Raw genomic sequence first — 26,051 nt, forward strand, 5'->3', positions numbered from 1 at the left:
GGTCCTTTCCCTGGTTGTCTGAGCTTCTGACTTCACACACATGCTTATACTCCTTTGCATAGTAATACCATTTCTTTACCTTGATCAGTACAAACAAATGACGATTTAAAATGGCACATCCCTCACTCTTGAGCCCTGGGTGGCAGTCAGTGAGTGACCCTGGGGAAAACAAACTCCTCCTGTCTCCAGCTCAGCTTCTCAAAAGCCACATTTGTCCAGGTACGGTCATGAGATGGCGTTGTTCCGGCGCTCAGAATGATTTGGGACCCGGTATATTCATGCTCTGCAGATGTGTTGTAATTGTCCCCTCACATATAGCTTCAGACAACGGTTACTGAGACCCAGGAAAGAATCAGCAGACGTCAATTTGCTTCTTGAGATAAAGAGTTCACATGACAGGAAAGAAAATACTAATAACTATAAGAGTTCATCGGAGAAAAAATCAAAAGCAGAAAAGAAGCCCATGTTCATAAATGTTAGGAATAACCAGCCTTTTTAAAGAAGAGTACTGTTGTGTGTATCTGTTTAAAATAGCCATATGCAATGGGGAAACTTAACATAAAACTGGTAATTTTTGTACTTGTGAGTAAAAATAGGCTGTGACAAGTATTTAGTGTGGCAGCATTTGGTGCATGGATTGGGTGGAATTTATCAAAACTCTACAAGGGGGTTAAACTGCACAAATCACACTGACTTCTGGTGGAAGACAGGGGGCTATGCCCGTAGGAAGATCCTACTCACCAAGTGTGCACATGTATGTTGTCTGCATGCACACATACACAGCAACATGTACATAGTTACACAGACACACTCTTTGCAAAAAAAATAATTATTGACATCAAGAAAGTATAACCTTGTTAAAAGTCCCTTCTCCCCCCTAAAAAGAAGAAAATGCTTAAAAATATCAGTATCATCCACATGAAATCCATATGTTTAGTTTGCTTTACAGTTGAGTTTAACTCAGAAACAATCTACATCTTTAACATCCTAAGTAATTGTGAAAGGGTTGTCTTCCTGGACATGAACCGATTCCAAATTCTGAAATGGAGAAAAAAAGAAATACCCAGATAATTAAAACACTCAAGAAATCTTTTTCTTTTCATCCAAAACCAACTTTTTATCTTTTCCCTTGGCCTCTCCCCAGTTTCTGTGTTACCCATAGCTCTTCCCCCTGGACTCCCACACTCCTCTGAAGTATCAGACTGAGTCCCAGTGGAAACCACCCAACAAAGCAAGAAGCGAAATCCATGCCCAGGGAGAAGGAGAGAAGTGGGCTTTGCCATTTCCTCTTACATCAGGACTCTGCTTAGTTTGACTGCAAAGAGTATGTTGGGGAAGAGAGAAAATAATTAATTCTCCATAAACTCAACATCACCTCATAGAGAGAGCCTGAAAAAATGCAGAACTGGTCAACACCTTTCCCTTCAGTGGGAATTACAAATCAGAAGTACTTTGCAGATTCAGGCCTCATCCCATACTGAAAAAATATCCTAATGATGCTCTGAAAAGTCTGCCCTTGATCTCTCCAGCCTGGTTTCTCAGTTGGGATTATTTGGATGGTTCCATAGGGTTACAAATTTTGATATGAGGCTTACTGGCAGATTCTTAAGTGCTCATAAAATGTTTAAGGATAATGGCGCAAGGCATTGCTGTCTCCAACAGCTTTGTCCATCCCATGGCATCTGCCCTGAGCCTGTCCAAGGTGCAGAGCTGTGTACTGTGGGCGGCATCTGCACTAAGCCCAGGAACTGCATGGCTTCTGACTTGTCATCAAACCAAACGTTTTGCAGTTTGGGCTGATAGGATTCATGATGAAGATGTCACACACACACACACCACTTTGGGGATGACTAAAAAGAGCAAAATGCTGATTGGGCTCATGCACTGCTCCTCTGCCCTCAACAACCCTTTCCCAATGGATGTGGGCCCCGTTCTCACCTGCAGCCCAGAAGTGCATGGAGAGGCTCCTAAAATCTGGAGGAGAGAGTCCTGAAGGTTGTTCCAGCTAAAGATCCCATCATGTTCTTATCAAATCCTTGCTGAAAAAGCAGATGTATACAAAGCGCAGTGAATGTGCATTGCCTTCAAAACCAATACCTATCCATTGCTGTGAGACTGCCTCCTGCCCAGTTCAAAAGCTGTCCTCCACCTAAAAAGTGTGATTCATTCTCAAACGGCCTTCTCTGTCCTCCCTCTACATGCCCTCAACACGTGAACAGGCACCCTTGTGGATGGACTTGACCTTCTTGCTTTGTTCTCTGCCTGCTAGGAGCTGGATTCCTCCAGCTTTACTGGAGGAAACCTTCACGTGATCCTTCACTCAACATTAATTCATCTTATTCCCCATCCTGGAAACATGGCAAAGATACATGCATGATGCATATATCCTTGCAGACTCCCAGCCTGTTTCTCTGATGTATATACCTATGTGATGAGCACAGGAGTGACTCAGTCACATCAAAATGATTTGGCACAGGCTCCTGAGCAGAGCCTGGTGCAAAGCTACACGAACTCCTATGGAGAAAAGTCCCTAACCGTTAATAGAAGAATGATATTTAGGTTCTCTCTGCCTTCCTGCCCCCAGGGTATTCCCCTTTGTGGATGTTACTCCTTCTCTTTAATTTGGCCCTTTACTCTCTGCAGGTGCTGCTGTTGTTGAGTTGGAAAAACCCAGCTCGTTCAAAGCAAGCCACTGGGAGCTGGGAGCTGGCTCAGCGCCCCATCTGGCTCGGCACTTCCACAGTTTCTGTTGCAGGGAGCAAAACAAATCCTAAAAACCCTTCTTATTGCTTTTAAAGATTATCCTGACTGTAGAGGTGATGTGACCGCAGGGAAGGGTTACGGATGCAGAGAAAAATGGGGGAAAAGAGGAGGAACTTTTGTGAGGATTTGGCAGGATACACTGATCCTACACAATGGGCTGCGATGGGGAAGTCCCTAAAGACAGCCCCAGGAGCTGTGGTTGCGACCCTACTGCCTCTTCCTCAGGCCGTATGTGGTGCCTGAGTGCTGAGTGCCACCGGTCCCGTGCCTCGGGCTGCTCCCAGCCCCTGCCCGCACCCGCTGCTGAATCACAACCTCTGCAATCTCACCGTGAGTCAAGACTGGGGCTGCTCTGTCAGCCAGGTAGCAGCAGGGCTTTCCTTACCTGCTTCAGCACACTCTGCAGCTCCCTGTTCGACCAAAGATCTGTCAGGAGGAGGCGAGCAGCTTCAGCCGCTTTCGGACAGGAGCTGGGAAGATGAAAGCAGCATGGGTGAACTCTGGATGGCCGCAGAGCAGCGGCCCACAGACATCAGGACGTGTTACCCACAGCCTACCTGAGCCATCCCCATTTGGAGATCCCATTTGGGGATGGCTCAGCCTTAGAGGCCTGCCCGGGAAACCTCCGCTGCTCTCTCAGCGAGGTTATGTGACAGCAGCCACTGGGGCCAAAACAGGACGAATGAAAAGGGGAAGATCAGAGCAGAGAAACCAAGTTGAAGGAGAGCTTTTGGAGAACTTCTGGGAGAGTAAAAGAGGTGTACAAAGGTGGCAGCCCGTCCCTGGGCTCTGTAGGGACATCACGGGTGAACCCTCTGGAGGGCAGCACAGGGAAGGGCCCCGTGCTGCCTGTGGGGATGAAGGATATGGGAGCATTCACAATAACAACATCTGTAACCAGAAGTCCTTACTCAGCACAAGTTAATAGATACTTGCTCATGTAACAGCTCCGAAACCATGAGTCATAAAAGTATCTTCTATAATTTTGGAACATTTCATACGACAACCTAGATCTAAACCTCACTGCTGGTTGTTATCACTGCTCCTGATCTGCTGGACCACGTCCTGCCCGTGGGAGACTCCTGGTGTAGGCCCAGTGCGACAACCCCACACTGTCTCAAACAGGGCGATGAAGGGGAGACCAGGCTTAGGACTGTCCCTGGCTCCCAGTTTCAGGAAAAGTGTCCTCAAAATGGTGTATTAGAGGACAGGAGTGGCAGAGTGGGGACATGCAAACCACTTGGGACATGCAAACACTGTTCCTACGAGTCTGGAAGGACGGGAATCTAACCCCACTGAGTATATTTTGGGGCTTTCCTCTCACATATACAGCAGTCATTACCAAAGACCTTCTAGCATACAAGAAATTCCCAAATTAATCTGGGTAGAATCACCACAGGGGTTGTGCAGATCATATATGTTGGTACTGTGTTGAGGACTGGGGGAGCTGTGCATAACCAGAAATTCTTGAGCAATGTTTTGGGACAGGAGAACTAGTTTTTATTGCAAAATTGTTTCTCTGGTTATAACCAACCTATACCCTGTCATCAGAATGACTATATGCAAAAAAAATGTTGTGGTTGAAAATAGCATCTGACTGAAAAGCCATTGAAAAGCAATAAGCTTTTGAGGTATTTAGTGTTCAATAGTCATGTCCCATATAACTTTTTTTCAGGGATATATTGTTTCACATTGTTTTTCTTTTTCTAAGACAGATTGATTTTATTTTATTTTTAAGTAATTTGCTTCTAATGATGCCAACTATGTTCTTTTTGCCATTATGTCTTTAGAGCATATGTAGCTGCAGCATATAAAGCAGAGCTGTTAATTCTTAATTTGAAGGATTGATACTGGCTCTGTTACACACAGAGTATCCAGTACTATTATTTAGGTATAAAAAATACAGCAAGAACCCAGTCAGAAGGACTGGGGAGGGAAAGCATGACTGCAGCACAAAAGACAGTGCTTTTCAACATGCATAACAAATTGTGGGAACAATGCATATCAAATAATGGGAAAAAATGGGGGAACTTATGTTTCCTCAAAGGACAAAAATATCAAGAACCATAGGAGATGCCAAGAAATTCCTGCAGGAGGGGCTTCCAAGGAAAACATTACAAAATTGATAGCAAGGTACAATCTTTGGTAGGACTAGGAAGCTGGAAATTTGTGGGTGAGAAGAATTCTCTTCCACAGAATCTCTTCTGTGGAAAAGAAAAGAAATCAAGAAAAGAATCAAAGAAAGATCTGAGTTTCATGAAAGAATAATATTGTTAAAACATTATGATAGAATTAAAATATATAATTAAACTGTATAATAGAAAAAATGTGACAAGTGAATGAACAAAGAAAGAGAAATTGGAACAAGTCAGTGATAAAGGGATTGTGAAATGGATTGCAAATCTCGTGCTCTAAAGTTACAGAAAGACATTTTGGAGATAAGTTTTTGGGGTAGGCCAGAGAATTATTAAGAAAAATGATGATTTTAACAGTAAAATAATGTTGCTTGAAAATTAGAAGGGGACTATTTTTCAGATAGTTGCAAAAAAAGAAGAAAATGACATCATAAAAAATCAGTAACCATAGCTTGATTTTCAGAAACAGCAACACACACAGGCACAAAGATAACATTCAATATTTTGGCAACCTGAATTAAAAATAACAGAGAGTGAGCAAACACCATCATCACTCTGAAGCCTATGTCATAGGGGAGGATATATGCAGGAGATTGAGACAATTATCTAATTGGGATGCTCCAGGAAGGAGAAGAAACCACAGCTATCAGATAAACTCCTGAACCGTTCATGCCTTTCACTCAGAACACAGACACATGTAGCATTAAGAAAAAGAAACCCTGACTTTGAGGAGAGCTGGGTGTCACTTGAGAAGTACATGAGATGGGAAAGTATACACAACTTACTTGTCTTTAGCCTGAAAGTTCTTCCTAAAATATGAATACAAAATTGTTCAAGCATGTTAAACACACATTTGAAGCTTAGAGCTTCAAATGCAAAGAGAGCCCAGTTCAAAAATCTAAGAAATGTTTGGTAGGTGGCAGAATAAACACGTACCAGGGGAGCATTACGCAGACACGTTAAGCAACCAACACCAATGCTTGGGGAGAAGGAAGTGTGTCCATAGGGAAACTGAGGCAAACAAACAGAGAAAGCCTTGCAAAATGCTAACAAGGCATGACACGGGATGGCCAAAGTTAGCCAATTTGTGAAATAGCAGGGTCAAGTCACTAGAGGGGAGATCTTTTTAACATCTGCCCTATGGGAACAGTCTAAAATAATATGGTTGGAATAAATTGGATTAGTCTTGGATGTCAATTGTTGGCTTTTTTTCATAAGAATCAAACAGCATAAAAATCCACTGGGACAGAAATGAATAAAGGAGTAAAAGGATGAATTCAAGTTCCTTTTTTGGCAAGAATCAGAGAGCTTCTCAGGAGGAATTTATGATGAAGACAGGAGGAACACACTGAAGACATCTCCAGAGTTTAGTAACTCTCACAGTTCCATGACTCATTGGAAACAAAGCTCAACACACAAAACAGGCAAGACAATTAAGGTACGCACAACCCTGGTTGTGCAATATTCTGCTGAAGTAGTAAATTAGCCGATGACTTGTCTGAGGGAGCCAAAGCGGGACTTTAGGCAGAAGTTAATGCCATTCATAACAATGAAGACTTAGAAGAGGGCAGGGTTTTGTGTTAATTGGGCTTGTTGCAGAGTGGAAGCATATAAAAGCAGCAAAGTGACTGATATTTGTTGGCTGAAGTCCAAACTAAACAAAGAGGCCACTTCTAATGACTGAGAGTCTCTTTGCTGCCATGAAACAAGTGGTAAGTTGTACGTGTTTTATCAAAGGATGATGGAGAAGTCTTTTCATAACAGAAAACAACAGGTTAATTGCATAAGGTATTTTATAACAAAGATGGGAGGAGAGATGAGAGTCTTGTAATGGAGAATACATGGTCAAAGATGGTAAGCTCCATTGTAAGTTAAACACCAATTTACTACCTGCAAAACTTAAACCAAATCCCAAAAGAAAAAGCAGTAAAATATGTTGAGATTGTTTAGCTGTTGAAGTTCATGGCATATAGGTGAGGAGAACAGAGGATCTACTTATAAAAAGTAGATATAAAAAAAAAAAAAAATATGTGGTTCATCTTTGCCACTTGAGGTGGGTGCTCCAACCAAAAGATAAATAAATTTGAACATTAAATCAAGCATAATACCAATATAAAAGCTGTGCCTGAATCTCATACCTGACCTTCATGGTAAGAGCTGCAGGAAGCTGTCAGTGAGAAGCCCAAGTGCTAGGGATTCACATTACCTTCTGAACTCCCCTGCTTTGAAGGCTGGAATTTTTAGCAGGGTTTAAGATGTTGGTCCCTCAGTTCCTTTTATACTTTCTTAAAAATCAATGAGCAAATTTCCTGAGGCCCTTTTACAAATCCCACCCTGGATGGCTCATATCTGTTTCCAAGAAACCACTGCTGAGGATTTGTGTCTACCAGCATGCTCAAAATGTATCTGCACTCTCAATTTACAGGTACAGGGAAAGAATAATGCTTCACTGTGGCTCTGAAGTGTTTTCTGAAGGCTCTGATATTAATCTGGCTTTGCACAGAGTACAGGGGCTCAAAAATGTCTACGTGTGACCCTCTCCATGCCTTCTGCCCCAAACTCACCCATTTCGGCACAGGCTTACTACATTATTTAACATGTTGCTTGTCAGGTAACACTTTCCCAGGTGTGGGTTGGACATGATGAGGTTCCTCAGAGTGTAACAAGCTGATGTCATGATCTCGCCATAGCTGTTGGTATTTCCAGACTGGAATGACAGGAGACGTGATACATCTGGGAGCACCTGGTGAGCTAAAGAGGTGGAATGTTCCAATCAACATTTAAATAAAACCTAGCAGAGGTGAATGACATTATTTGTGTTAGCACTATTCAATGCAAGAATGCAGTGTTATCCCCTGAAGGAGGCACTAATAATGCTGGATGGTAATAGCATAATAGCCTATCCTTGTTTTTTAGAGCTAAGATGAGCACTGCAGGCTTCTGGAAAGGTAATGATTTTGGCTATAGGTAGTCAAGTCCAACTCAGTTCCCCAAAAACTATCATCTGCACTATATCCTCATGACCTTGCAGAGTTGTCATTATCTATAAAGCATACCACAGGCTTGTAGAGACTGAGATAGCAGGCATGTTGCTAAGCCTTCGTATATCACTTATAATGGTCCTTCTGACCAGAACAAACGACACCGTTTTGCCCAGTCTGGCTGAGTCCTGTTATGGGATTTATAAAGTGAGGTGGGCATATGTTAGAGAGGTAGAAACTAGACATTGTTCTGGAATCCACTGCGGTGGAAATTACTTACCCATGGTTTTGTGGAGAACAGGATGTCGGGACATATTGCTCAGCAAAGAAGCCCCGGACCGGACAACTTCAGAGCTGTTGGACTGCAGAAGCCGTGCTATGCGAGGCAAACCTTTTTCCTTCACACCAATCAGTTGGCTCATTGCATTGGACATCTAGGAGACAGAACAGTGATGTCTCGTGACTTCCCATGCTGGAAGGACACAACTGCAATGATGTGCAGGTTCAGACAAACACAACCACGCTATAAAATACACATCTGCATAACACCTTCTCCTAGCATAATCCCACTTACTTTGTAATTTACCCCTCTTCTCCATTGGAGTTTGCAAAGTCAGCCTCCCATCCTCTGTCATACGACTGGGACTCCTGTCCTCCTTCTGGAGGCCTGGGGGGGGGGACACACTTGGTTGCCTAACTGATATTCCCAGTAGTTGGAGAAATTTTACCTTTCACATCCACATTGCCCTTGCTCAGCTCCCTGTTGTGCCACAGGTAATAGGCTGCTTTGGAGCAGAAACAGCTAATGATACCTTTAAGAAACAAGCCAAAGGCCAAAAGTACACATCTCGGTTCCTGATTTCATGTTTGTTTACGTAAATCTAGAAGGCCTTAGGGTGTAGCCAATGCAGCTGAGTGCTCATGGACTTTGAAGCACATACCAATAATACATTGCCCACTTATTAATGGAGTTTAATCTGACCTTCTTGACTACTGCACCACCAGGCAGGCTGCTGGAGTGCATCATGCCCCTAGAGTGACACACATCCATCAGCAGTGACATGGGAACAGGCTGGAAGGTGACCCCTTCCATGGGGCTGAGACTCAATTTCCTTCCCGTGCTCCAAGGATGCACAGATGCTGTGTTACAGACTCACACCAGTGGGACTGAGATGTATAAAGGTGAGAGTGGGAAGAGATTTAGACTCTTCTTCTGAAAGCTAAAGGGTTATAGTAAGCTTTGCAAGCTTCTTCCCTATTTTCTTTTTCCTTTTAGTGGCTCACCCCACCTCCAGCTCTGAGCTGGAGCAAGACCTTTGAAAACAAAAGCCACTTCTGCACATCCAGGGCCATTCCAACCATCCCTGCTAGAAGGCTGAAGTAAGTTGTTGCACCACTGGCAGAACTGTTTTTGTTTGTTTGTTTGTTTTCTTCCTCCCAAAGAAAACATTCTTGTGTAATGATCTTGATTGCTGAAAGCCTTTTCATTTCCATGGAGCACGTAGCTCCAGCCCTGTGTCTCCGATCAGCTCTACCCTTACCGTGCCAGCCTTCCTCCCCATTGTTATTAGTGGCACGGTCTTGTTAAATGGGAAAAGAAAAAAAATCCCTAAGTATTTCACATTGAAAGCCTTGTAACACAAAAGAAAGACTTGGAACAAAAGCTCCCAGGAGATTGGAGCTGGCAGGTTAATGCCGTCCCAGCAGCACAGGCTCCTTCCGTGAGTCACGCCGTGTTTCTGGGTGGAACGCTTCGCACACGTGACACACCTCTCCTACGTACGAAATAATTACCCCTTTATCTCCCTAGCCATCTTATTTAAATTGGAATTGATGAAGTTCGACACAGACAAGTCGGGGTTTGTCCTTGTGAATGCAGCCTGTGAGGACATGCCCAGGGCAGCGATATTGGGCACTGCGAGCGGAGCTGCTGTCGTGATGTGTCCCCTGCCAGCCCTGAGCCCCTGCAATGTCCACAGTGTCACACAGCCCGTGTCACCTCCGTGCTGCCACACCAGTGTGTACAGGACATCTGGAAGGGTAATTTTACAAGCAGCTCTGGTGTGAGCACAATCCACAATCCACAGCACAACCCACCCTGTTATTAGAGCCACCTCCTGCTTAGGAAACACACACATGGTCGGCACACGCATTATCCCTTAAAGCATTCTCCCTGCTTTAAGGACAACTGTCCACATCTGTGCACATCCTCACTGGTGTCCTGGGGGAGGGTGCCAGTACTATAGATGCTGGTGATATGACCTACAGAGTGAGGAAACTCGGAGGAGCCCCTGGAAAGGCACACGGACCTGGGATAGACGCTTAGGGCACTGATTCCAGCCTCTTTTTGGCATTTATAAGAACTTGAGATGGATCTTAATGGATCTTTCCACTGTGCAAAGCTCTGCAATAGTGCAATAGTTTAAGGAGGACATTTCCCTTCCTGACTACCATAAGGTGCTGATGGGTTTGGTTGTGTGTCTGCAGAGGAAAGCAGCGCTTACCAGCCCCCGGCTCGCAGTGAGGTTCTGCAGGGCTCCAGCACAAGCCTCCAGGGTGGCATCCTTCTTGCTCTGATCCATCAGGGACAGGTAGGTGCGGATGGCATCGGAGTGGTAGAGCCAGCTGGGCCCTTTGGGTTTAAAATCCTCTTCAGGAAGGGGGACACCATACTCGTCATTCTACAAAGAGATGAGAAATGGGAAGCTCAGATCCTGCTCCTCACTTGCAGCCCCTGCCTGGGGCTGAACATCACATTTCCAAGCCCTTTGCAGCATGTCTTACCTCCATTTTGCCACTCCTGCTGTTGAAGCAGCCTGTGAGAGTTTTGTCCATGTAAACACTCCGGGCCATGTGGTTGAGCTGGGTGTATTTGTTGGGAACTTCGGCATCCAGGCGGTAGGAGAGATTGTGCAGGATGCAGATGCAATTCTCCACAGACTGAAATCACCCCCAGAACAAAAATGCAAGGGTCACATTAGGCAGAAATATGGAGCAGCATTGTATATAGGTACAGAGAGGATATATACCATGCCATAGTTATCTTTTCTAGCAGCTAAACTGCATAAACTCTTGATACTAGATACCTGCAGCCAACACCAAAACACACAGTTACCTTTCCAAGCATCTGGCTTCAGTGTTTTCTGCTGAAACTGTGTTTTTTGTATGTTTGCTTGTTTTAAAAAAGCTGTCCCCTAAAGAGGATTTGCTCAATCCTGAGCTCATTTGAAAAATTTTTGGTTTTAATGGGTATTGTACTGGAGGCTCTGGGATGTCTGGCTAACATAGCAGATGTTGAGCTCCTGAAAACGTGCTATAAACTCTATTTTGTCCAAAAAAAAAAAAAGTGCCTTTTATACACAGTGATTAGTGTCACAGTCAGCAGACTGGTAGGGTGAGAGATGGAGGTTTAGATGCTGGAAGGATCCTGGGTGGGAAGATGAGGGAGGGGAGCATTCTGGGGGCTTGGGAGCCAAATTTTTTTGCTGTGGCTCTGTGTTTGGTAAAGGGAAATTGTAAAACAGACATCACTTTAGGCCAAGAGCACAGCAGATTTGCAATGCTATGACAGATTGCACTGGGATTTGGCAGGTCAAAAGCAGCCACAAAGAGCCCAGTCTCCTCTCATGCTTGTTTGAAAGGGGTTTGGAGATATTCTGAAAGCTGCAGTGAGTAACTACGGGGCTGAACTCAGGCAAAGAGCCGAGGAGGAGCAGCTGGTACCTTGTCATCAGGTCGGTTAGAAGCCACGCAGTTCTGGGCATAAGTCATGACTGAATCGATCAAGCCAGGGTAATTCCTCATGGTCTGGCGCCCCATGTCTGCAGAACTCAGGTTTCTGAAGAGAGCCATGGCAGAGCACATCAGGAGGGAAGAAGAGAGAATTAGTTGGCTTCACTCACTAGTCTCTATCAGCTCTTTTCTCATTATGGCCCTGATTGAATTGAATTTATTTATTTTTTTTTTTCTATGTTCAGCAAGGACAGTGTTCTGCTTTCATTTTGGAGGCCTTCTGTATGATTGCAGTGGTGCAGAGCTCTCACGTTGCTCTTCTGGATTGATTCCATAGGGGAAAATGTCCTCTTAAGGAACGCTGTATAGCAGACATCCTCCTAGTGAGAATGATCGGAGGCCACACATGATGTTACACAGACTCATTGCCTCCTTGTGTCCAAAAATAAAAATAAAAAACCAGGAACATGCAAATGATTGTAAACATGGAACTACAACTACACAGGGTCTACAGCAATGCCTGTGTGGAGAATGGGAAGGATCTGGGGAGGAGCAGCAATGGCTCTGACCAGTGGGATTGCCCAGCTCCTCATGCATTCCTGAGTGCCCAGCAGGTTGCTGCCAGGACTGGGGAGTTTTTCCAGTAACAGGAAACGTTTTTTTGCCTTTTTTTTTTTTTTCTTCCCTGTTTTATTGCCTTGTAGCTTGCAAATGAAAAACAAAGAGAGGTTGGCAGTCGCTGTGAGATATTCACTCCAGGCGTTCCAGAACTGGATTTGATGTTCACTGTGATTTGCAGCCTCTTCATTAACATGAATTCATCTGCAATCCAGAAATGCTTGAGCAGCAATGGCTTGAGCCCAGGGCAAACCCAAGGCTGTTCTCATCCCTGCGTGATGCTGTTGCAGCACAGTGAGTCAGAGCTGGCCTGGTTCCCCCCGCAGAGCAGGGGCTCCCGACCATCTCGCCCCACTTTCCACGCTCCCCGTGCCCCCACACCTTCCCAACTCCCTTGCCATCCTGCAGGGCCGTCCTCAGCAGGACCCTGCTGCTGCAGGCTGCAGGACAGGGGCAGAGCCTGCCTGGAGCTACTCTCCATGGAAAGCTGGTTTTACACTGTCCCTACGCTCTTTCCTTCATTTTAACGAGCTGTGTTGCAGCATCAGTGGGTTCAGATGGTCTCAAAATGGGGGGCTGCATCCTTCCACACCGCACATCACGACGTGCAGTTGCACGGGGAAGGTTTTTCCAAGACGGGGAAGGGAGCAGCGCTCGCTATCTTTCAGACACAGTTCCCAGCCACAGAAGACGATAGTATCACGTCTCAGAAGGCCCCTGCCGTGTTCACCCATTTCGTTTCACAAGCAGATACAGCTCCTGCTAGCTGCGTGTCTGGTAAGGGTGCGGCCGGCGCTGCGCTCCCTCGGGGAGAGCTTCAGTTGATGAAAGTGCCTAATTATACCAGGTAGTTTTTTTTTTTTTTCCACTTGTTCCCAGTGAGACAAGGTGCTCGCATCCAAGTGGAGGAGGGTGGTAGGAGAAACAGCAAGTCAGGACGAAGATCCTCTACAAAAGGGCTCTGGCTTTCCTCTGAAAAAGTAAACTACTCCAGGCTCAGTCTGCTCCTCCTCTTTTGGGGGTGACCCATCTGGCAAAATAGGCCAATACGCAGCAAGCTGCATGGGCCTGGGGTGGCAGGTAAAGTCCAGGGCAGTGGGACTGTTCTGTACTGAAACAGTTATTTAAATTAGTGGGAAAATGCTTGTTATCCCCATATAGAGAATTCAGTCTTTATATCACCCAGAACTCAGAGCAGTTTGTTTTCTAGCAACCAGAATTTTCTCTGGAAACCTCAAAATATAAGGGCAAAAAGTGCCAAGATTCCTGGTCTAAGCTGAACACTGTCAGGTTTCAGTGTTACAGCTCTCCAATTACAAAGCAACTTATATTTTTTGAGCAGAGACTTCACAAGAGCAACCCTACTTAAAAATAAACAACACCTACTACAAAAATATTTTGCATATATTTTTTCTTCACCCTCTGTTAGTCAGGAAAACTTTCTCAGAGGGATTTTTTTTTTATTAATAGCGTTGCAGCAAGTGTGGTTTTTAGCTTATTGTAAGAGGATTTAGGTAGATTCAGCTCTTGTCAACACACGGCAAGCTACACTAAGTCCCTGCTTGATGACTCACCTCAAACACCCTGTGGCATTGAAGAAAACTTCTGGGTCAATAATTTCTCTTGTCCTGTTGCAGCCGCCATCAGACCAGCCAGAGAAAGGGATGATAACACAGTCTGTCAGGACGGGGAGGGCCTCCTGTATCAACTCTTCCTTTAATTCATCGGTGGAGGAGAGGTTCCAGAGCAGTCCTAGGAAGGAGATGAACACAAGCAGAAGGTCACCATGCATTAGAAAGTTTGAGATCAGAGTGAATTCTGAAGCAAAAAAAAAGTTCTTGCTCCTACCATCTGAACTCAGGGTGCAGAGGCTGCCCTAAACCCCAGTCTGCCCGTCCCTATAGGAGATGGACAATGGGAGCGTGATATCATGAGGAGGTGTACGTCTAAGCATCATCCCTCCTCCCAGAATTGGTGTTTATGTTATAATCAGGTTATGGGAGGAAGGCATCTCTACAGGGAACTCATGGAGGTTTGCACATAGGACCTCCGGCACAACTGGGGGTGACCGGCACCAATGAATTCAAGTCAATCCTTCAAGAAAAGGAGAGACCCCAACCAGATGACCTGCCCAGCTGTACCGGGATCACCAATACCCTTGTCCTTCCCTGCACAGGGTCCAGGGGGCCAGGAAGGCATGGGAATGGCAGGGCAACATCAGGAAAACCTGGGAGAGGCACAGCCCCGATGAGCAACTATAATTTGGGGAACCCCTGCAGGACACCAAAGGGCCAGGACCTCCTCTGCTTTGTGTCTTCAGTTGCCATTTCATGCAACAGGACCACAAAACATCCTCTTGCTGATATGGCAGCACCATGGCTCTGTGTGTCGGGCAGCATGGGCCACAGGCAGATGGGAGCATGGGGTGAGCTCCTCAGAGGCTCAAGGAGTCTGGGCTGACACCAGCTGAGGGGCTCTTGGCAGTCTGTCACGTACCTGTCAGCTGCTTCTGAATTTCGGTGTTCCCTGTCCTCCGTAGGAGGCTCACACACTCCCTTATCCCGTTCTGCCGCCGGGTTTCTATCTTGTTGGTCGGATTCCTGAAGACCAGATTTCGGAGGGCTCCAGCCGCTGCCCGCTGTACGTTCTGGTTCGTGCTGCGGAGCAGTTCGACGAGCTTGGCGATTCCCCCGAGCCGATAGACCTGCACCAGGAGAGAGATGCTGACATTGGCCTGGTGTGCAGAGCATCGCCAGGAGAAGGACAGCTATAATTGCAAGGAGTCAGCGTGGAACCTACTCACAGAACCTGGCAGAGGAGGATGGCTGGAGCCCTCAGACGGCACGGCTGGTTCTTGCCATCAGCCGTGGCACCAGGGTGCTGTCCTTGAGGTTAGAGCTCAGACTCTGGAAGTGGATGCCTATGAGTAATGGCCATGGGCTGAATTTTTGGCTGGTGTAAATGTGTTTGCTCCCACAAACTTTCACCTACCTCCATCCGTTTACATCAGGAAAAAATGTTGCCCTGCCTACAACAGGGGCCATCCATAGCAATGCAATGACATGACATGGTAATTTATCTGCATCCTGAAATCACAGGCTGAGCTGCGGTCACGGCAGAGCGTAAACACCCTCGGGGGCAGCCAGCAGTACTGGGCTGTGCTCCAGCAGAGAAAAGGGAAGGGTATGGGCAGGGGTGGCACTGGGAAGGGGCCGGAGCCCTGAGCTGCAGGACACCGCATGCACACCATGGGTGTTTGAAGGCAGAGCAAATTCCCTGCTCAAAAAAAAAAAAAAACAAAAAACCACAACATCCGAGCTCTCCAAACCACTGGGGGCTCCTGCTGAAGGATTCCCCCCTGTGCCAAGTCTGCTGGGGACACAAGCTCACATGGAGCGCCTGCTCGCACAAACAAACCTGTTGGCTGGAGATTTGCTGACAATAGAAAATGAATGAGTGCATTTAAAAAAAAAAAGAAAAAAAAAAGGCAACCAAGTGTGCGCTCAGATGACTCACATACCTGCTCTAACACATCTTTCTGGGAAGCGATGGGACAGGCGGGAGCTCACAGTGTTTTCAACGGTAACGAAGGGTGTGGTCACCCTGCAATTAGCGACTGCAACGTGGGCTGGGGTCCCTGCACTCAGTTCATCTGCACCGGGGACACAGAGGCACATCTGCACCCTGTGCCAGCATGTGCAGCTCCACCACGCTGCCAGAAAACTGGAAGCCACCTTTATGCAGATGCTGTCTTGAGAAACCCGCATTTACATGACTGCAAACATGCCAGGACGCAGATAAACTTTTGTGACAGTCTTGCTACGGCAGATCCAGCGTTGAAACTGCCTCCCTTGCTGCATGGTGCCATAAATTTAGTAAGCAGAGAGCAAGAGCATAAGAAAAATAAACTTTGCTGTAAGGAGGGCTTCTGCCTGGCCAACCGTCTTTGTACGTGACCACTGATGAATCCGTTGGCTTGAACAGATGGCTGAAATGTCATTGAGCAATGAACAGTGAAGATCACAGCAGGATTTAGGGCAATTTTGTGTGGCTCTGACACTGCAGCTCTGAGATAGCAGAAAATTCATGTGGAAGCAGGTGCAGATGCCTCCAGAAGACAACTGTGTGTTTGGGTGTCTGCTCCCATACCACCCTAACCCTTCCATCTCTATCACAATGGATTAGGGTGATAATACAGTCACAGCCTCCTCTGCTGCCTGCTAACTATTCCCCTGTGTTAAAATACTGACCTGACTGCTATTAAGAGAAAGTGGCCACTAATAGTTGAAAAAACTACTTAATTAACTCCTGTGTGGGACTAACGAGTTATGAGGCTCCATCATGAAAATCAAAAGGACCTTGCTGCTGAGGACAACCAATTTCATCCACCTCATGTGGCACCACATCCAGTATGACAGCAGAGCTCTGAAGGAGTTTGCTCACCTCTTGCTTGGCAGACTCATCCTGGAAGCAGGTGTGCTGGAGGTAATAAGCACCCATGGCCTGGTATTTGTCATCGGAGGAGCACAGAAGTTGTATGGCTTTCTGGATCGTCATTGTACCGCCGTCTATCTCGTCACCACATATTCTATGTTAAAGAGAAATGCAGCATTGATTGAGTTCTTAGCTGAAAAGGCTACTTCAGTACTGGTTGTTATTAGGAAGGAATCAAATACAAAATGCAAAATATTATCACATAAACCATATTGTGAATCCCTATTGCATTTCTCAGTCTCAAAAAAGAGAGGATAAAAGTGGAAAAGATGCAGTAGAAAACACTAGGGCTAATGAAATATGGATCCACTCCATCAGCAGAAACAAAGGAGACAGAAAATAGAAGCCTCTGATTGAGGTGCTAGAAGTCTAATTATGTCTAAGGCAGAAGGATTAGAGAAGAGAGAAGCAGTATTCACTGGTGCTCGCATAAAAGAATTAGTGGGCAAGAATGAAACCATCCGCCAGTTTATTAGGGCAATCTAAAGTAGACAGATGCTTTTCCCACAACACGTGGTCCTTTGATGTGAGATGTGGTGGAAGCAAAACTGAGAGCAGCTGATGGTCTTGGAAGGCTAGAGCAGGAAAAGGTGACAGGCATGTCTGGAGTGATGGAACGGACAAACAAAGAGTTTATGAAATACTAATAATAGCACTGAGACATCCTGCTCCCAGGGCATGTTTACGTCAGTAGTCTCCAAGCTCTTTGTAAAAGCCAGTCATCGTCATCATCCCCTGTTATAGGTAAAGAATCTGCCTGCAGAATCTGGAAGAAGGCTACATTTACCTCTGGCTTGGAGCAGGAGCAAAACCTTGGGTAAAATGCAAACACCTGAAGATTTGCCCCCTTGTTTAGAAATCTCAAGGTCTTGCTGTCTTTGGTTTGTACTTATTTAGCAGTACTGATATTGATTCCTGATGTTTTAACCACATCAAATTAGAAAAAAATATATACTTTCATACTGATGAAGGGGCTCTGAACTGTAAACCTTGTCTGTGTTTCCAATTATATCAGTTAGTCTAATAAAAAGTTCTTGTCTTATCATCCTTGCCCCTTGGGCTTGCAGCTGGCTGCAGCAGGATCTCAGCTCACGGCGTTGATTTGCACCAGAGTAAATAACCACACCAAGTTCAGGACTGAGAAGAGGTGAACCCCAAACTTCTGTTCGGTTATTACAGTTCCAGCAGTGAAAGCATGCAAATGGGACAGTAGATGAAACCAGAAATTGTGGGCTTTGCTAGGATGGATCGGCATCGTCAGACAATCCAATAGACTCTAACAAAACAGAGATATATTTCTTTTTAAAGATTTTTAAATGAACCTATTACATTTGAAATATTAAATGTTACTAGGAGGGAGTGACTTTTTTTTCGAGTCTCCCAGTGTGCAGAATCATTTTCATTGTTCCAAAGAAATGTAAGAATGAAGCTCCATAAAGGACACACAGATATGGTCCCCACCTCCAGCAGCTCACAGTTAGATAAAATATTTTGTCCTCAAATATCTAAAGACTCTCACCTCCCCACAGCAGAAGTCTATGAACAATATCCTAACTCTATAGAAAATTTCACACAAAAGCCAACAACTATGCTGTGCACTGAAAGACAGAATGAAAGACTATATATAAAGTTCCACCCAGTTTAAATTTAAATTAAGAAATAGGTGCTTCCAAAGAACAACTTGCCGTTCTGTCATCAGCATTTATCTTAAGACAGGAAGATCTGCCTGCTGCCTCTGTTGATGTAGAGAAATTAGATAAAATCTTGCATGATACTTTAAATGTTCAATAACTAAAGTTCGATGAACTTCAGTGAACTTCAAAAAAGTGAACTTCATTTCACTTCTATTTCCACTCTAAAAATAACATGTCACTTCATCATATGGTTTTTCTTCATCTGAACCTCTACCAAAACATGGCTCCAAGAAACTTTAATTCAACTTGAAACAAGAAAACACAAAATGGTAAAGAAGGTTAAACTAGAAGCTTTGGAACCTCAGAAATCTTTGGTTTGGATTGGGTCACAATCAGGTTCAGGACACTGTGATTTTCTCTTCATCTTTTTTTGTCTGCTCTGAGACACAGGACAGAGCTGAAACACTGACAGGCTCAGCACAGATGGCACCAGAGGGAGAATTCAGACCTGGGTCAGTGGGACAGGGAGGGAGGTACATTAATAAAACTAACAGGTCAGTGGTCATGCAGCATATGTAAGTATGCTGTTTTGCTTGTTGTTGGTGGGTTTATTTATTTATTTTAATATATTTTCCAGGTTAAGCAGAACCCTGAAGCAGGAGTACTTTTCATGAGAAAGAAGGATGCCTGTTCTGTCTAACAGTTGAAGGAAAGCAATTTCCTGCACATCCACCTAATAAGAGGTCCAAGCCCTCTTTTGGCAGGGAAAAACTAGGCAGATAGATCCACTTCTGCATGGGGAAAGATGGGAAAAGATCCATTTCCTCTGCTGGCTCACTGCCAGGAGCAGTTCACTGAGGGTGAGCAGCTGGGATCTGTTGTTCCCCTGGAGAAGCAGCAGTGATTTCTCCCAGCTGAGAACAGAATCACCCTGGCAAAGCCCATGCTAACAGGAGATTGTTCGTCAGCCAGTCAGGGATATTCCTAACCAGATCAACACCATGAGAACAACAGCCTGCTCCAGGACGAATTCTTGGAGCACGGCCATCTCCAACCTGGGCCAATGCGCCTGGTAGGAAGAGCTCCAAAGGTTGTTCTTCTTCCACAAGAAAGAAGCAATCAGAGTAAGGAGAGACCTCAATTAGAAATGATTCATCAGGAGACAAATTAGATGATCAGATTCAGGTGTGGAAGGGAAACAAATACTTAAGAGTGTCAGTATCACAGAAAGGGAAATTCTCTAGTTTGATATTAATGTCTTTTGTTCACTTTGTATTAACAGATTAGTTTGTGTCGAGCAGATCTAAGCCTCCATCCTGGTTGTTAAAGTTGTTAAGCCCCAGCAGAGGAGGAAGCTAGAAAACTGTAACAAATCGCAGTGTTCATTAACAAAATGAGAGTGAAGACACTCAAAACCTTGAGTGAACCCAGCACATCCAAGCCTTCCAGAGCCAGGCCACACAGAAGCAAACCAATGGTGCTGCTCCATGCCAAGCAGCCACATTTGTCCACGGGACTCCACCCAGGTTTTGGTGCCACTGAGAGCTCAGATGAAGCTTCCCCTCGGGCTTTGCTTGGTGGGTAGATACCAGGGAGATGGACACTGAGCCAGGGCCAAGGAGATCCTCACCATGAGCAAGCTGTGGTATGAACCACACCAGGACAACATCATGCACAGCTCCCCTGAAATTGCTTTGGATGCAAATGCACTGTGCAGACGAGTTCACATCACACAGAGCCAGCACGGTGAAACAGCCATTTTTAGAGGCAGCTTATCCCATATAAAAACAAAATAATATCAAGACGTCTGCTTTTCTACACAGTTCTGTGTTCATGTGTGGCACGGTCCTGAAGAATTTCTGCTTTGATACGGATTTCCTTTGGTTAATCCCCCCAAAGAGGAGATCTATCAGAAACCCACATAAATACCTTTCTGACTCTTTCAATAACTTTTCTGTGTTTTCCCTGTTTAGAACATTTCCAGAGGGACTGAACTTCTGCCTAGGAATATAGGGTTTCAAGGACACACAGTTACTGTCCCTGAAGTTTAGCCACAGCTCACAGAGGCTGCTGCAGCTCAGCTTGGGCCAAGCCAGGGTTACCATAGGCAGATGTGACCATATCTGAACGGTGCTTTCACAATACTGAAAATCCAAAAGGTTGCCCCAGCCTCCAGCTGAGGCAGTCACCTGGGGCTCTGGAATGCACCGAGAGGCACTGACTTTGCCAGCAGGTAATTCACTGACCTACCCAGGTTTCAGCTCCCTTGGCTACTGACTGCATCTCTGCAGGGGCAACGGGGACACTGGCTCAGATGCAGGCACCTCCTGTTGGAGCAAGGCACATGCAGCCAGTTGGATATGGCACAGACTCCTGCTGAGCCACCTGCACCGTGTGTCACCAACCCAGCTGGGGCTGTCAATCCCATCTGAACATAACATACAAAGCACTAAGTGCACCACATCTGCAAGCAGAGCTAATACAGCATCAGCCAGTGGCAGCGCTACTCTTCCTGTGCTTTGAGTTCCAGCTGGAGGAGGAAAAAGACTCAAGGATTTACAGGATGCATTAAATATCACACCCTTTATTACTGCTTCTCGTTATCACTACTTGGTGAGCCAGGAGGGCGTAGAAGCTTCACTCCCCAATCTCATGTTATTTAGCTAAAAGCTGCTGACTAGTTCCAGGTGGCACACTGCCACTTGGAGTGTGTTGCCACAGCAGAGAAGTGCCGTCTGCCAGAGGAAGTGGTTACGAGGGGCTACCATATGTGTGTCTCCACGAGGTGCTGGAACCACAGCTGCTGCCACCTCCCAGGACAAGAGGGTGCAGATCCGCAGGGTGTCAGAGCAGCCTAGGAAGGAGAAGGGTGCTGGGGAGAAGGGGGTGCTCTGGGCACCAGCAGGTCTCCCTCCAGCTCCACCAGGTAGAAGGACTTGCTCCACAGAGCTGTATTCTGGCAAAATATGTATGGTGCATATTGCCTTTGGGCAGGAGCCACCAAATTAACCCACAGACTTCTGAGCCTAGAGATGCTGAGCTTGGAAATGCTGTTGCAGATATCACAGAATGCTTACAAAGGCTTAAGCCCCTGAGTGGCTGTAGAGAAGTGTGTCTGGAAGGGACATCCTGCCTCTGCTCACTGAGACAGGGCTGTAACCACAGGGATGGTTGAAGAGAAGAGACTTCAGGAGGAGGTTTCTGGCAGCAGGTCTGTGCTGTTTAACCCCCCGACCTGAAGAAACAGCACCAAACTCAGATTTCATCACAAGAGCCAGTGTTATGGGGTGGGTAAAACCCTACAGCATGTTTTACTTTATGGCACAAGCTTTTCCCCCAAAACATTTAGGAGTTAAACGACTCAACAGCTAGCTGGAGGAAAGGCACTTTTCTTACCTAGAGTCATTGCTGTAAGAGCAGGGACTCTTCTGAGAGACAGTTACTGAAGAGACAGCTCTTCCATGTCTTATACAGCCAAAGCTGGTTCAATAAATGGAAGCAATCACACAAACATGAATAATTCCAGAAATTACGTAACTTTGTGATCAAATGCTGTTTCTGCTGTAGGGTCTGCTTGGTACACAGAGCTGGAGAGCTCTCACTGCCCAGTATTTAGATATCCACACACCGCTTTCACTACCTGGGAATGCCAAATATCCCCATTTTCATCTCACACCATCCAAAGAGAAGATCAGACCTGGAGCAGGAGAAGCCTCAGGAGCAGAGCTCTTGCACCGGCACTGACACTGTTCAGAGCCCTCGCATTACAGAGCAGTTCCTTAATAAACAGAGACTCAGTGGCTCGCTGGTGCCACCAGCCCCTCACCACAGTGGAAATTTCCCTATCAGATTGCCTCTCAGAGCCTGGACACCACCGGGCCCTTCCCTTGCTCACTGAGACTGTTTGCCAGCCTGCAGACAACCTATCCACATATGCAGGAGGTTTGTATGGTGAAAAGTGAACACAAAGGAAGAACAGAGCCTTGGACAGAGAACTCTAGCAGCTATTCCCCAGCTAAGCCCTCTTCCAGCACACAGCCACTAATAATGGGTTGCCTACGAGCAAACCTCTCCCTACCCAAAGATTAGGCTACCCAAATGCAGATCAGCTCCAAGTGCAGACTCCTCCAACCAGAAATGGTCCTACACAGCAAAGAGAGCCCTGGCATGGTCCTAACCCATCTCCAGAGGGTCCCTTCCCAACAAAAGCACACCCCAGACCGAGGCTAACAGCAACCTGCCACATGCTCTATAAGGGCAACTGACCCCCCAAAATGCATCATTTTTCCAAAGAGGACAAATCCTTAGTATGTTACCAAAATGATGACGACAACAACTGCCAACCTCAGCTCCTTAGAGCCAGGAGCAGAGGTGCTTGCACAAACTACTCTCCAAACCCATCCGGCTCTGCAGTGAGTCTCATGCGAAGCACGGGGGTGTGCCCCAGCCAGATCAGATTCACACAGGGGACACAGCCCCCGTTGAGCCCAGGACTTGAAGCCCTCGTTTCCACACCAGAACCAGTTCTGCCAGATGAGCAATGCCCCAAGCCAGGAGAACTGTCTAAATGCAGCCACTCCCTGACCAAAGGGCATCCAGCGCTGGGGAGTATTCCTCCCGCAACAGCAGTTCTCCTCCTCTTCAGAAAGTGTCATTATTCTTCCAGTGACCTCTCCAAAGCAATGACCAAGTCTACAGCCATAATGCTACACAGCGCAGTGGAAAAGCCTGCCTGGGACTGATTTCTCAGAAGCCTTGGTTTCCCCATGTTCAGTCATTCTGCCATCACTCCCACTACACCTTTATGCTCTTTACTCAGAAATTCCCTGGAACTAGTTACCTCCAGTTTATGTAATGTCTCCGATTCTCATCCCGGAGGAATTACAAAGCTTATGAAATGAGCAAGCCAACACCACTGGTGCTCCAGGTTGGCTAGGGCTAAATTTGCATGTGTTAAATTGAAGGGAATTGGGCACATGGGAAGTCAAGGCTTCATGGCAACATGCTAACAGGCATCTGACCTTCCTTAGCACAGACAGTGGGACCTATTTTCCCTACTCAATGTGAAATGAAGGAGGTTAAGCAGAGAATTAGCCAGAAAAATCTGGAAATTGACATTCAGATGTGAACAAGGGCATGATCTGGTTCACACTGCCGACTGTGGTGGGGGATTTTCTCAGTATCTACAACACACCTTGGGTCAGAAGCTCACCAAAATCCAGCCTTTGGTGTGAGCTGTAACAAAGGCTGTAGTCCCTGTTAAATAGCCTCTTACTTATCCTGCAGCGTGCAAATTCCCTTCTGCACGAGGGACCACGAGAAATGAGCTCAGGAGCTTTCAGGGTCTGTGTGACAAACTGCAGAGCCTGCATGGGAGATGGGACATCTGGGGTGGTGCAGAGCAAGCCCTGTTTGCCAGTGATGCAGCAATGGTAATGCAGCAGCCCCTGGGAACACCTATGGGAGATGCAGACCCTCTTTCCCTAGCCCAATGAAGCATCACAACCTTGAACAAGATATTTACCAAGACTACTTAAGCACTAGAATATGTTTTATGCTCCAGAGTTGGAGGCAGTGTGGCTCTCAGCATCAGGGGAACTTTCAATAAACATCACTGTAATGCCATCAAAATCCCACTGATTTTTTTTTTATTTGGAAGGTTGGGTGTTTAGTTTGTTTGTTTTTGTGCTTGTTGTTGTTTGTTGGTTGTTTTGTTGGGTTTATTTTGGGATGAAAGCTCTGCTGCATTGTATAGAAATATTAGCTTGGTGGTGTCTGAACTCACCGTTGTGTTTTACATGCCCTACTGTCGTAGGAAACATTTGCAAGAAGGGACCTGGTGTTAACTGAGAGGACAATCCTCTCAGTTAGGGACAATCCTCAATAATTCCCGGCCCAATGGAGCTGAATGCTCTGGACAGGAAGGAAGTGAACAGCCTCCATTCTTTCCTCTTTCCTGGCCAGGTAAATAATTCCAATTAGGAATCAGTTAGAAATCAGTTTCTGACTCATTTTTTTCTGGAACCTAAGTCAGACCTTCTGGGGGAATGAAGCAAGGACTGGGTGGAAAGCCAGAAGGGTGAATACAACTGCTCACCAGGTTCTCAGCTCTGCTCTGAGTCAGACCCTCAGGAACCAGCTCCTTAGCTTTAGTTGTTTTTTTCAGGTTGGTTTTCTGCCAAAGCAGAGCAGCGTGACACCCAAAGTGCACATCAGCATTTTCGCTCTTCATATCCCCGCCCTCATCTTGCAAAGGAGCTGTCGGCCAATACCACCACCGAGACACCAGCCATCATCTTGTCCAGCATCCCACAGCTGCAGCAGAGACATTCACACTGAGCCAACCACACTGCTTTCCCTCCATAGTCCACAAAGAGAAATAAGCCCTTTGAGCGTGACTCATCTGACCCACTTTAGACGCCACTGCAGGATGCGATTAAGCATGGTGACCAGCTCCCCAGTGGCTGTAAAGCAGCTCAGGTGACTAGCTCAGACAGACAGACCTCCAAAGGAGAAGTCAGCATTTACTCGGGTTCATCCCATGGCAGCAGACTTACCTGGAGCTGGAATGAGTCTGTCCATAAACCACCTCCTGCTTGCCGCTCATCACCGGCTGGGCATAGACCACATCGGGCTTGTTGCTGGAGGGGCAGGAGAGGGCCCGTGCTGGCATTTTTTTACTTGTCCTGGTAGTTCCTTGCTGGGTGCTACAGCTGCTGTAGATGCTCTGGCGGTTCAAGGTCGCTTTGTGCTCTGCCCGGCCCCCCACCTGACTCTTCCTCAGCGTGCCCCGGGGTGGTTCGCAGTAGAGGTCGGGCTCGCTCCGGCTGCTCTTGATGTTCTGCACAAAGCAGTAGTCGCTGCCGGCCCTGGTGGGGCTGCAGACGGCCTTGCTGTAGTGCTTGCTGCCCCAGCCCTCCATCTGGCTGTACGAGCTGTAGCGCCGGTTCTCCACGTCCCGCTTCAGGGTCCCGTTGTACAGCTGATCAACAACAAGAGGGGAGACAACAAAAATCAGGAAAGGTTGAGATGGAGATCGGCATTGCCAAGCCCTTTGTTTGCTTCTCTGGTGTTTTTGTGGCTCAATCTCCTGGTCTTTGCTGTGTGAGCCTGGAAGGAAGACCAGAACCAGCCTCCTTTCACAGATCCACTAATATATTGCACCTGAGCTGACTAATTTTAACTGCCAACCCCCTGAGGAGCTGAATCCCATTCTGCATACTTCATTCTTGTCACACGTCACCAGGTGTTTATGTGCCAAGCAGAGCACAAACATCAAAATGTTTGGGAGTTCAGCCCACCTGCAGCCCTTAGAAGGATGCCAAACCCTCCCTTGAAATCTGGGGACTCAGTCACTGGGATGTGGCATCCAAAAACTTGGTATCAGAGGTGAAAGCTCAAACATGACCCTGCCACGAGAGCAAATGCCTTGTTTTCAACACATGGGGTCTAACCCAACTTGTAAGCATAGGAGCTGAAGACCTTACACCTCATGAAACACATCCCATCTCTTGCCATCACAGAATGCTGAGCCATTCTGACCTTCCAGCACTGCCTGCATTTATTTTTCATTTCCTAATGGTATTTTGTTCCTCTTTCACCTGTGAAATCCTTAGAAAGGGACTAAAGGGAGTGAGAAAGTGGTAAGAAGGGATTCTTGAATCTCATTGCGTCAAGAAAGCAGTGGGACAATG

At 46.3% G+C, this 26,051-nt stretch overlaps 1 protein-coding gene across 1 annotated transcript in view; it reads right to left on the reverse strand.

The window, feature by feature from the left end:
- Nucleotides 1-1,967: 1,967 nt before the first annotated feature.
- The window catches only part of PKP1 (plakophilin 1), a 39,383-nt gene continuing 15,299 nt past the window's right edge, over nt 1,968-26,051 (reverse strand). Inside the window, exons 3-13 of the mRNA XM_032203350.1 lie at nt 24,915-25,339; nt 16,673-16,817; nt 14,726-14,933; nt 13,804-13,981; nt 11,603-11,717; nt 10,664-10,819; nt 10,384-10,560; nt 8,160-8,313; nt 7,463-7,649; nt 3,149-3,233; nt 1,968-2,039 (exon numbers count right to left, since the gene is read on the reverse strand). Of these exons, the coding sequence (XP_032059241.1) occupies nt 1,968-2,039; nt 3,149-3,233; nt 7,463-7,649; nt 8,160-8,313; nt 10,384-10,560; nt 10,664-10,819; nt 11,603-11,717; nt 13,804-13,981; nt 14,726-14,933; nt 16,673-16,817; nt 24,915-25,339 (1,902 nt within the window). The remainder of the gene's footprint in view (nt 2,040-3,148; nt 3,234-7,462; nt 7,650-8,159; nt 8,314-10,383; nt 10,561-10,663; nt 10,820-11,602; nt 11,718-13,803; nt 13,982-14,725; nt 14,934-16,672; nt 16,818-24,914; nt 25,340-26,051) is intronic.

Source organism: Aythya fuligula, chromosome 25 (genome assembly GCF_009819795.1).
Source record: "Aythya fuligula isolate bAytFul2 chromosome 25, bAytFul2.pri, whole genome shotgun sequence".
In the NCBI taxonomy this organism is placed as follows: Eukaryota; Metazoa; Chordata; class Aves; order Anseriformes; family Anatidae; genus Aythya; species Aythya fuligula.